This window comes from Mustela erminea, chromosome 3 (assembly GCF_009829155.1).
Source record: "Mustela erminea isolate mMusErm1 chromosome 3, mMusErm1.Pri, whole genome shotgun sequence".
Taxonomy (NCBI): Eukaryota; Metazoa; Chordata; class Mammalia; order Carnivora; family Mustelidae; genus Mustela; species Mustela erminea.
Window position 1 is genome coordinate 88,973,302 of NC_045616.1, and position 13,014 is coordinate 88,986,315.

Genomic DNA, 13,014 nt, shown 5'->3' on the forward strand with positions numbered 1-13,014 from the left:
ATATATTTTAAGATTTTATTTATTTATCAGAGAGAGAGAGGGGGAGAGAGCGAGCACAGGCAGACAGAATGGCAGGCAGAGGCAGAGGGAGAAGCAGGCTCCCTGCTGAGCAAGGAGCCCGATGTGGGACTCGATCCCAGGACGCTGGGATCATGACCTGAGCCGAAGGCAGCTGCTTAACCAACTGAGCCACCCAGGCGTCCCTATTTTATATATTTTTAAAGATTTTATTTCTTTATTTGACAGACAGAGCGAGAGAGGAAACATAAGCAGGGGAAGTGGCTGGCAGAGGGAGAAGCAGGCTTCCCGCTCAGCAGGGAACCAGATTCGGGGCTCGATCCCAGGGCCCTGGGAACATGACCTAAGCTGAAGGCAGCCGTTTAACAGCTGAGCCACTCAGGCGCCCCAAAATTTAGTTTAAATGTTAGTGACTGATAAGCGCTGGGATTTTTTTTTTTTTTTTTAAGAGCGAGCGAGCACAAGCTGAGAAGAGGGACAGAGGCAGAGAGTCAAGCACACCCTGCTGAGCCTGATGTGGGACTCATTCCCAGGCCCAGGACCCCTGGAATTGTGATGTGAGCTGAAGGCAGACGTTTAACCTACTGAGCCACCCAGGAGCCCTAAGTGCTGGGATTTGTAAATTAGATTTAAAATTTAAAAGTAGCCCATATGCTTAGGGGCGCCTGGGTGGCTCAGTGGGTTAAAGCCTCTGCCTTTGGCTCGGGTCATGATCTCAGGGTCCTGGGATCAAGCCCCGCATCGGGCTCTCTGCTCAGTGGGGAGGCTGCTTCCTCCTCGCTCTCTCTGCCTGCTTCTCTGCCTACTTGTGATCTGTCTGTCAAATAAATAAATAAAATCTTTAAAAAACAAAAAAATAAAAATAAAAGTAGCCCATATGCTCAGTAACAGAGAAATGGCTATGCAGACTGTAACATCGTAGAATGGGAAATGTATAGTGTGGATATAAGCAACTATGTTTATGGTAAATGAGAAAAACAATATAAAATAATGCATATGAACTGGGTACTAATATATATCTATGAATATATACACATATACATACACACACTAATTGGTCAACATTGCATATCAGAACAGAGTAAGTATATTTTCGTAAGAGTGGTTTGTTTTTTTTTTTTAAATTCTATAAAGCTGTTTAAAGTCACAGTTTTACCAGGGCTCTTAGGAATACTATGTCCGGATAAAACAAACAATTGTGGAGAGGGTATTCTTACTCTCAGGCCACCTCCACCTTTCACTGAAGCCCAGCTCTGCCACTGTGAGGACTTCCAGCCACCACAGGGGATAACTGCTATGTATTGACAAAAGGGTTTTTAAGGAGGACAGTAGCAGTGCCTCGACTAGGAAAGCAACTTTTCCTGGTTAGGAAGGCCACATAAATTTGTCTTGAGCACGTGTGAAAATCCTGTGGACTCCTAAAAATCACAAAGTTCTGAACTTTTAGCTGTAAGGGCTAGAAGACATTGCAATATGGGCTGAATATATTCATCCCTGCCAGTATGGAATGTCCTGGCTGGACAGACCTGGGATATTCAAGTTATACTCGGAGAAGCTGTGCACACTCTTGGCACATGTCAGACACCAAGATGGTAACTACTGTGATCACATTCTCTTTTGGACAAACTGAAAACGTTTTAGACCCTGGACTTGGCCTGGATTTCTAGGAACCCACACAATTCCTAATAAATGTAAAAAGCTCTGACAGCTCAGCAGTGATACTATAATTTCTTCTAAATTAATAATTTCATTTTTTATTCTAAAAATTATAAGCAAAAAAGGGAACATCTATGGTCATACTTACCAGCAGGACAAAGAACACAAAAAAGATGAAAGTGATGAAGTAAATGGGTCCCAGGATACGATTGGCTTGCTGAATACCAGCAAAATTGAAATCTCCAAGAACAATTCGAAATTGTGCAAATCTTTGATGGGAAGAAAGGAAAACATTATATCCCCTCACACATACATGACAACTGATGAGGGTTACCACTGTGTCTAGGAAAGTATCCAACCAGCTGCCTGTGGCATTGGTTCTCTGGCTTTAGTCATGTTACCCCGAGTTCAATAAAACTGGGTGTGGAAAATTTCCCTCAACACCAGACAGGGTACTTAAATAGCTCAACGGAGATTCAGGAAATGATGGACTTCCACTTACTGAATCCTACCAAATCTGACCCTTGAGAAACCTGCTTACCAACAATTTTTGGCAATGGCCTTCTTAGCCTTTCTTGTGCCCTTCTAGAACTTAGAATACCTGACCTTGTCCAATAAGGATTTTCAACTTGTACCTAGACCCAAGAACTCTAAAATTTCTAATACCAATAATGTGTGTAATCTGTACACCTCTTCTGCTAAAATAAGATGCCAACAATTTGTCACTTGCTGAGTCTCAAACAAGTGCTGGTAATGATCCTCAAACATGATCCAGAAGTGGTTTTCTTTTTTTTCTTTTAATTTTTAGAGAGAGCACATTCGAGTGAGCAGGGTGGGGAGGAAGCAGAGAAAGGAGAGAAGCAGACTTCCTGCTGAGTGTGGAGCCCAACTCAGGGCTCAATCTCAGGACTCAGATATCATGACCTGAGCTGAAATCCACAGTTGGGCATTCAACTGACTGAGTCAGCCAAGCGGCCCCTGAGGTTTACTGTATTCTCTTCAATAACTGTTGGATTTGATGTAAAATAACATTTAAAATATTACAGATCTTCATCTGATTAAAAATTAGGTGGAAAATTAAGAAATTAAGGCTTTGAATGAGCATAGTAGTAGTAAAGGCGGAATCAGGATTACTTAACATGATATCTTATTTTCTCATCATTAATTTGCAATGGCATTGTCAGACACATCAGGGATATGTTATAAATTATGTTGATGATTTCTTTATTTTTTTTAAGTTGAGAATGTTTAATTTCATCTTTACTCATACATTCAACAATTTAAAAAGTATTTGGATCTTTCTTTACAAGTTAATATGTTTTCTTAGGAATAATTATCTTTTTACCTATAACACAAATACTGAGCAGTCTGTAGGATTTTTCATAAATGGTGATAAACATTGTTAAGGGCTATTGCTTGGGTTCTGTATTATACCACTCAATTAAATTTCAGCATTACTTTTAATTAATAGTTACAACCATCCCAGAAATATCTGTGATATCAGATTTAACCTGAATTCCAAAGGAGGTCACTGGGTCAGTAGGTTATTAGCTTTGAAAAAGATTTATTATAGTTTTCATTTTTAAAACCCAGGTTCTGGAATTAAAAATTTAAAAGTAATAATTTAAAGATTAATAATAATTAGATGAAGTTTTTTTTCTTTAAATTATGTGAACAGTGCATAGGAAAATAATTTCTGTTACTTTTGTTTTGCAACAGTAGCATGTTACTTTATTACTCGTATTTTGTGTTCTGGAATGGATAACATCTATTTTATGTACCTTACGGATAGCCAGGGCTCTAATATTGGACAATTAAAAGAAAAAGGCAACACTCCAGTTTTACTGGCTATAATAATAACACATGTTCATGGGAGAAATTTTAGGAAGTATTAAAGAAAAAGTTTTAAAAATTCATAAGCTAATTTAGTAATTAATTAGGAACAACCACAGTTGATACTTTTGGCTTATTTGGATTTATTTTTGATATATTTTCATGCCATTGTTACTGCTACTAGGTGCTTAAAATGAGTTATTTTAAGGGGAAGTCTTAAAAATTCCTTAATGGAATTTTTAACAGTACGTAGACACTTGGCATGCTTGGTTAGTCAGTCAAAAGGAAGAATTCTTCTTGTTCCTGGTTGCTTTTGCCCAACATGTAAAGGGAACATACAGCTGTAAACAATAAAGGAAGAAAATGTATTCAAAGAAATGGGCTCCTTTCAGTCCTAGGACTCAAGAGTTACCTGGAATTTCATCTTGGGTACCTAAGACATGATTAGATCATACTTAAAGTATTTATTTAGCCTTTTTTTTTTTTAAGATTTATTTATTTAGGAGTGCTTGGGTGGCTCAGCCAGTCAAGTGTCTGTCTTTGGCTCCAGTCAATATCTCAGGATCCTGGGATGCAGTCCCACATTGGGCTCCCTGTTCAGCAGGGAGGCTGCTTCTCTCTCTGCCTCTCTCTCCTCTCTCAAATAAATCTTCTATTACAAACAAATCTTTTATTTATTTGAGAGAGGGACAGAGGGAGAGGGAGAGTCTTTAACAAATTCTGAGCTGGGCGTGGAGCCCGACACTGATCTCATGACCCAGATCATGACCTGAGCTGAAACCAGGAGTTGGTCATTTAACCAACAGAGCCACCCAGGCACCCCATTTATTCAGCTTTTAATATTGGTTTATAATGTTCTTCTATACAAGATACAAAATGAAAAGCTGAAATGGAAGGAGACCAAAGTCTCTCAACAAATATTTTTTCCCTATGGTATAGTAGAATGAGAGGTTCTCTTTTAGTTTTGACCAAACTTGATCTGTAATCCTTGAGCTGTATTTACAGGAGAAAACATAAGTTAAAGGCACCATTTCTCCTCTCCAGAAATTAGCTTGTTAACTAAAGCTTCCATTCAGCCCTTCTCTATTAGGAAACTGTCCAGATACTTCTGCTGTGTAAGGAATGTGAATAAGAAAACCCTAACCAATTTGCTGAGTGGTTATAATCACATAGGAATGGAAACTTCAAACACAATGTAACTTCATTTTTCCCCTAATTGAAGTTTCCTTGCCTGATGTGTGCAGAGATTATCAGACAAGCCCTCCTGTCCTCTCTCCCCATGTAAGTCCTGGACTTTGCCTTCTATCTCCTTCTCCCAGAGAAGTGGCCAAAACCACATTTCCTTGACTATTTCTCTAGAGCATCAAAAATGCCTTCATGGTAGAGGGTTTGGGGAGGGTGTGGGGGTAAGAAACATTTGGAATATGTCTCCCCACCTAGACAGCAATGACATAGGCAGAATTTGTCTGATGTAACTGTTTTGGAATTCTAGAGTCTATTTAAGGCTTGCAACTGCCAGGGGAAGGCTTAGACAACTTTGGTCAATTCCAGGTTTTAGTTTGGAAAAGCTACCTATCTGCCACCCCCCAGCCCATGGCAGGGAGCCATGCATGTATTTCTGGAGCAGCTTGCATGCAACTTGTAGGAGCAAGGGTGGGCAATCAGGATATGTTCTCCAAGCATTAGGGGTCTGTGTTCTGATTGCTGATTGCTCCTTCTTTTTTTTTTTCCCCAAAGATTTTATTTATTTATTTGACAGAGAGAGATCACAAGTAGACAGAGAGGCAGGCAGAGAGAGAGGGAAGCAGGCTCCCCGCTGAGCAGAGAGCCCAACTCAGGACTCGATCCCAGGACCCTGAGATCATGACCTGAGCCGAAGGCAGCGGCTTAACCCACTGAGCCAGCCAGGCGCCCCCTGATTGCTCCTTCTGATCACAAGAGTGAAGAAAGTTGTTCCTCTGTCTGTTGCAAGTCCCTCTCCCTCTTGCTGAATTAATGTCCTTGGGATTAAAGGCTCGTGCCCTTCCCACTTCCTTCATTTTTCTCTTTTTCCCCTTTTGGGTGCCAGACATTAAAGACCTCAAAAGTAACGCATATACAGAGGAAGTTAGACTGTCACCTGCATCCCCAAGGAAAGGTGCAGTCTCAGAAAAGACCCAAGAAGACCTTTACACTTCAGGCTGATCCTGCATGAAGACAGTATACAATAATAAAAATAAACAAACAAAAAAACAAAAACAGGAAACTCTGGTGAAGGGCAAGAATGTCATTTCCAGGGTTATCACATTCTACATTCAAATGTCCAGTTTTCAATAACAAGAAAGAACAATACACAAAGAAGTAGGAAACGATGATCCAATCGAAGAAAAAAAATAAACCAACAGAAATATCCCTGAGAAAGACCAGATGGCAAACCTACTAAAGACTTTAAACAACCATCTTAGAGATGTTCAAAGAACTAAACATAAAAGACATGGAGAAAGTCAAGAAAATTATTTATGAAAAAAAAAAAAGAAAATGACTTACGAACAAAATGGAAATATCTATAAAGAGATAGAGAACCTCAAAAGAAACCAAGAAGGAATTGTACAGCTGAAAAATATAGTAACTGAAATGAAATGTCATTGACGGGATTCAGAGGCGTATTTGAGCAGGCAGAAGAAAAAAAATCAGTGAACCTAAAGACAGGATGATTGAAGTTACCAAGTCTGAGAAAAAGAAAAAGATTGAAGAAAAGTGAACAGAGCCTCTGGGACACCATCGAGAGACCAACGTATCATAAGAACATGAAAAGATTCTCTGTATTACTAACCATTAGGGAAATGCAAATCACAACTGCAATGAGGTATCACCTCACATCCATTAGGATGGCTACTATTAAAAAAAAAAAAAAAAAGTAGCCCAGAAAATAACAAGTGTTGATGAAGATGTGAGGAAATTGAAACCCTGGTGCACTGTTGGTGGGAATGTAAATGATGCAGCCATTGCAGAAAACAGTATGGCATTTCCTCAAAAAATTCAGATTAGAATTACCATATGATCCAGCAATTCCACCTCTGCATGTATACCAAAAAGAATTGAAAGCAGAGTCTTGAAGAAATATTTGTACACCCATGTTCATAGCAGCATTATTCATAACAGCTAAGACTTGGAAGATGTCCAGATGGCCATCAACAGATTAATAATAATAAAAATGAGACTTATACATAGAATGTATACAACCTTAAAAAGGGAGGAAATTCTGACATATGGAACAACATTGATGAATCCTGAAGACATACTAAGTGAAATAAATCAGTCACAAAAAGAAAAATACTCTATGATCCCATAAGCACCTAGAGTTAATGAAAATCAAAAGAGAAAGAGACAAAATGTAGAATGGTGGTTGCCAGAGGCTGGGGAAGGGTAAAGTGGAGAATTCTTTATTAATGGGCATAGTTTCAGTTTTACAAGATGAAAAGAGTTCTGGAGATGGATGGTGGTGACAGTTGCATAGTATAAATGTACTTAATTCTCACTGAATTGTACACTTAGAAATGGATAAGATGGTAAATTTTATGTATATTTTAACACAATAAAAAATCCTTATAAACTTTTAAAAAAGCCTTCAGGGCAAAAGAAGCCTTGGATGCTGAGCTTGCTTCTCTGGGTTCTTGCCTTTTGGTTTTGGTCCACTTGTTGGTTAGTTCATCAATGTTATCTGTATTTCATCTAGCTTTATATTTTTATTTATTTATTTTTAAAGATTTTATTTATTTATTTATTTATTTATTTATTTATTTATTTGACAGAGATCACAAGTAAGCAAAGAGGCAGGCAGAAAGAGAGGAGGGAGCAGGATCCCCGCTGAGCAGAGAGCCCGATGCAGGGCTCCATCCCAGGACCCAGAGACCAGGACCTGAGCTGAAGGTAGAGGCTTTAACCCACTGAGCCACCCAGGCACCGCTCACCTAGCTTTTTAAATTGTCTTGAAGAGGAGGTTGATCTGAATAACCTAGCACATCATTACCAAAAGCAGAAGTCCCTTCATTAATGTATTCCAAAGTTGTCTACCTGTTCATTCTATGCCTTATACTTCCTTTCTTCCCCACTATCTAGGGTAAGACCAATTTCCAAGTTCTGTAAATTACAACATTTATATTCAATGTCCAATGCTACTTTTATCAGTAAGTGACACTGGAATTAAGATCCTAGGAAAGGACCAAGAAGTTGTGGGAACTGCAAACATAATTTACTCAAGAGAAAGCTAATTAGACTTCTCAAATTGTAGGTTGTTTGATATTGAGAGGAATCTTTGGGAGTAACTTAGTCCAGTTCCTTCATTTGCAGATAAGGAAATAAAGGTCTAGAAAATTTGAATAGCTAGCGGCAGAAGTGGAAAGTAGAACTATATCCTCTTGGTTCCTAGTCCACTCTTCTTTCCATGACTGATTAATAAAGGGTTATTTCAGCAAATATTATGAAATTTCTTAGAATTGGCACTTTAAATATATTCATGTGGATGGTAAAAAGAGAGCAACAAGACATTTCCTTTGACCAGAGTTCTCCCAAACTCTCAAGGAAAAGGGCATGGACAAGTTTGGGGAATTCGTCACTAAAGTTAAGAAAGTTATTGCAGATTTTCTCAGGGCCATATGTTAATATGCACCGTAAATTTTCAAAAAGAGTGATGCAAAATTTCAAAAACTTACTTAATATGAAGCCATTTCCCACCAGTCTTGGTCTAAGTTACACAGAACATATTTTGAGAATTGATATTTCAGACTATCATAATTTTCTTACAAACAGAACTTATTTTATCTACCCAAAAAGGAAAGTGAATTTATTTAAATTATTCACTTAAAATAAAAAGCCTGAACACTTTTCTAAGGATTTTACCTGATCCGCTGTGTAAGTTTGTTGCCTGCTGATTGCTTTATGCATATAAAAATATTTTTAATACACAGCTTTGACAGATTAGCAAAGGACAATCAGGTGAATATGATAAAAGGATTCTAAAGGTAGAGCTTTAAAAACATTTAAACTCTCTTTTCTCCAGACAATAAATATCACAGAGACATAGAGGCCTATTTCTGTTGTATTTGGTAAAATTCTTACCAATGAAAAATGAAAAATTATTTTTCTAACTCGACCTCTTAACATTTAAAAAATGGACTGCATTATCCATTGGGATCTTTTAATGTTAAACACTACTTTAAGTGTGACTAGGTATTTTTCTATCAGTGAAAACATAAAACCAAGTTTGAATTTATTAAAATATGTGTTACTACTTATTGTAGGCCTTTTCATGATTTTTTTCCTTATAAACTAGTATATATAATTACATTTACTCTAACAGCTTACATGGCATTTTGAAAAGTGGAAAAGTCGTCAACTTGTGATCCAAAAACAAGAAATCCTAACTGAGCATAAGCAAAGAATATTATAAAAAACATGATGGCAAATCCTACTATGTCTTTGATACAGCGGGACAAGGTTGATGACAGCTGAGACATTGTCTTATTAAAACTTATGAATTTGAATATCTGAAAAAGAACAACGTTAATTAAAACAGAAGAATAATATAATTACTTAGGATAAGTTAAATTAATTTCAGAAAAAATTTGCTTCCAAATAAAGGAAGTGTTGATGATAGTTAGGAGTGTTTGAGGATTTGCCTACGATCATTGCAAGGCCAACCTATTTTAAAATTACTTTATAGTTAAGAAAATCCTCCCCCCCCCATAACTTTACAGCTTTAGTTCCCATTTTGCTATCTAAATATATAATGTGTCTATATATCTAATCTGCTGCACTTAATATAATAAAGTATAAATACCTTTATCCATGCAAAAAAGATGGTGACAGCAATTATATTGTTGTAGTAAGTGTGCCAGTATGCAAGAAAATAGAAGTCTGAATATTGATCGGTATTTTTTAACAGGTCTCCAAGTAAGAGAAAAATTTGTACGTTACAGTATATATTGAAGGAAACAGTCAAAAAACATAACTAAATGGGAAAATAAGAAAGATTAAATTAGAGACAATTTCTACTTCTGAATGTCCTGCAGCCTATGAACAGACACAGGAAAAAGTTCATCAGAAGTTTAACAGAAAGGGAAGGGGAATGAAGGCATAGGTTTTTAAGTGAAGGGAAGTAAACCTCAACTTACAGAAGTTTAAGATAGAAGAATGATCACAAAAGTACAGGAATACTGATCACTTGATTATCCTAATCTATTTGCCTGTTTGAGTCATAAAGCACAAATGTCTAAAATGATTCTTCTGACAATGCTGCATTTCTGCTCCATGTAACTACAGGATACCTAGAAGTTTATTTTTATTTATGTATTTATTTATAATTCCAGTGTAATTAACATATAGTGTTATATTAGTTTCAGGTGTACAGTATAATAGTTCAACACTTCCATACCTGATACTTAAAAAGTTTAGTATTTTCTACCACATAACACTAAAAAAATTTTTTTTTCAATGACACAAAAATAAGCCCTTTGAGAAACCTCTGACAACTCTTCCAGAAGAGGATTTCAGAACCAGGTTATGTCAGGTACCACAGCTTTCTGTCATGAAAATCGTCCTTTGACTTCCTTTGCCTGAAGTGCTCAGATAGTTCAATGTTATGCTGTATGTTAAGTATTATTGGGGAAACCAGAGAGGTAGGTGGCACGTTTCCTGACTCTGAAAAACTTTTAATCTGGTTTTGGGAAAAAAGACTTATATCCTTGACTGGCTATGACTAAGAGTCTGTAAGGGTTTATAAGCTGGAAGTGTTTGTTCATCATTCCTAAGACCAAGTTCTTACCATTTGTGCTGCCCTGCCAACCTCTTTATTTATTTTAGTTCTTTCCAGTGAGGAGAACTGGCAGTTTTTGGAAATTATTTCAGAGACTATCTTCCCGGTCCTGGTGTTCTCTATATGCCTAGCTGCTCACTGGCCCCTAACCCCTTTCAGTATTCTTCCTAGGCTTGATTTTTCATGTTCTTTCAAAACTCAGTGTGAGGAGGAAAACAGAGAGGCAACATAAAAGAAGAGTACATGTCCAAAAGTAACTATGATTTTCAACAGGAAGCTCTATAAGAAACACATTTATTTTGAGGGAGGAGAGACCTACTGTGCACATTAAATCATAATACCTGTAGAATCACCTATTCTAACTTTATGCTGGTTTTCTCAAGGACCAAATCGGGGGGGAAAATAGACTTACTTTTGGAAGCACACCATTAGTATGCCCTATGACAGCTCCTTTTTTGAAGGATACCTGCAGCTTTTTAACTTGTACCAGCGGGGCTCCAGAAGAGCTGAGGGGTTGGGGTGGAGACCTGGGACTTGGGGAGGTGAGGAGCTGCTCCTTAGCTAGTTGCCAAATGAATAGAAATTTTTGCTTTTTATACCTCCCTCATTGGTGGGTTCAGATGTGATTCCCTCCAATCATACATAGGAATGTATACTTACCACCAAAAGTAGTAATTCTAGCCAGTTCCAGACACTTTTGAAATAAGCAGACTTAAATTCTCTTATTTTTTGGCCTTCTTGTGTTGTGAAGACAATAAGAAAAATACAAAATGTGATCTCACAGGAAGCAATAATATAATCATAGTAGCTAACATATCTGAGGAGCTTCACAGAGTAAAACTGCCATGAAGTAATTATTCCTCCAGTTGCAGGGAATTCTGCCACCAGTCTGTAAAATTGGGTTACAGTAACTGTGCGTTTATTTCAAGCATTATATTTCAGTACCTAACTCAAGGTGAACTTTTTTTTTTTTTTTTTTTAAGATTTTGTGTATTTATCTGACAGAGAGAGGGAACACAAGCAGGGGGGGTGGGAGAGGGAGTGCTTAGCAGGGAGCCTGATGGGGGGCTTGATCCCAGGACCCCGGGATCATGACCTAAGCCAAAGGCAGATGCTTAACTGACTGAGCCACCCAGGCGCCCCCAGTGATGGCGCCCCCACAAATTAAGTTTCCAATTTGTGATGATGTATACGTTAATAATCAGTTATTGTGTAGAGGTAACGTGTTCAATTTAAAAGAAATTCTAGTGGATTTACTTATTTTTTAATGGCCCCACTTTTTTGGTACTCTGAATATTTCACAGTGTAACTGAGAAAGTAAGATATGATTTTAGCCAGACATTCTTTCTATTTTGTGTTTAGATTGCTTGATCATAACTGGGAATACAATTTTATGTCCACAAGAGAATGAGATGATGTTCAAGAAATGCTATACTGTTAGTTACTGTTGTTAACCAGTACTCTTCCCAGAATACATAATTCTTGAATGTTTCAGAGAAGGAAAATATACTCTCCCCCTTTAGTAAATACACTCTCCCTCTTTAGATTATCAGCGATACTTCTTGCTTCTAAATGTCAAAATTACATATTCTACTAAAACAAGTTTGTTTATTTTAGGGACAGGATGTTGGACACAAGAATTTATATGCAAAGAGAAATAAAAAAATTAATTCCAACACTAAATAAAAAGATATTGATGTTGTTCACTGTATTTCTACTGCTCTCTACAACTTCATATAATGAAGAATTGGCAGTAATTTAAGGAACCCAGTATCTCTATCATAATGTAAGTATTCCTACTTAGACCTATTAGCAAATATTATTGCTACTGGAATAAGGTGCTGCCAAAATAAAACCAAAAACCAGTTAAACAGAAAACAGAACTGTTTGTTTTGCCTTGCATGTAGTAGGTGTGCAATGGTGGGGAAGGGAGAGAAGCGAGAGAAACTCAATATTTTGATCTGAAGTATAGACTAGTAAAAAGGGAAAAAAGAACAGTATTCAGTTTAGTTTTCCAGATATGCTTACAAAAGGAAAGTGAATGGCTAAGGTCTTAAGTAATGCGCTCCCATACAACCACTGATTAGATTACCACCCGTTTAAAGTTTCAAAATCTGCTAGTTTCTAAAAAGTAACATTTTAAAAGGTAACACAGAATAAGTGTAAACCTCAGAGACAGGAAATTTAGACTTAGTCTAGTGTAAGAAGGAGTTCCTTATATGGTTTTAAGCCAGTTATCCCAGTGTTTCTCCTCGTGTTTAAGGCATAAAAATGATTTGTATTCTTTACTTTATCCTGATCAGGACTGTTGGAAAGAGTGATTAATGTTGGTAAAAGCTCTGATTCCCTGAAAGAAGCGGAAAAAAAAACTATAAAAGAAATGGTATAATGTCCATTGGCTACTTAAGATAATTGATTTGTTTTATTCATTCTTCCCTATTTTAAAGACCATGGTTGCGTTTTCACTGTCACTGTTGCATGAGGGCAAAAATCCCCTAATAAGAGTGTAGACCAATTCTGTATTCCATTTAGAGTAGAAATGTAAGACTCATGAGAGAAATTTAAGACTCACTGAGATTTTAGTGGATATTGCCGTTTGCTTGTCTAGTGGTCATTATCCCATTCCTCCTTTCTAACAGAACTCTGATTGCATCAGGCAACCACCCATTCCCAGATCACTCAGAGAAAGCTGATTCAATCCCCAGACAGATTCA

General features: G+C 37.2%; 1 protein-coding gene across 3 annotated transcripts in view; it reads right to left on the bottom strand.

The window, feature by feature from the left end:
• PKD2L2 (polycystin 2 like 2, transient receptor potential cation channel) overlaps window positions 1-13,014 on the bottom strand; it is a 42,091-nt gene that overhangs the window by 16,847 nt on the left and 12,230 nt on the right. For 2 of the 3 annotated variants that reach the window (XM_032336630.1, XM_032336632.1), the window contains exons 6-9: window positions 10,961-11,189; window positions 9,326-9,496; window positions 8,851-9,032; window positions 1,823-1,943 (exon numbers count right to left, since the gene is read on the bottom strand). In XM_032336630.1, the coding sequence (XP_032192521.1) occupies window positions 1,823-1,943; window positions 8,851-9,032; window positions 9,326-9,496; window positions 10,961-11,189 (703 nt within the window). The remainder of the gene's footprint in view (window positions 1-1,822; window positions 1,944-8,850; window positions 9,033-9,325; window positions 9,497-10,960; window positions 11,190-13,014) is intronic. The other variant, XM_032336633.1, reaches the window with a different exon arrangement.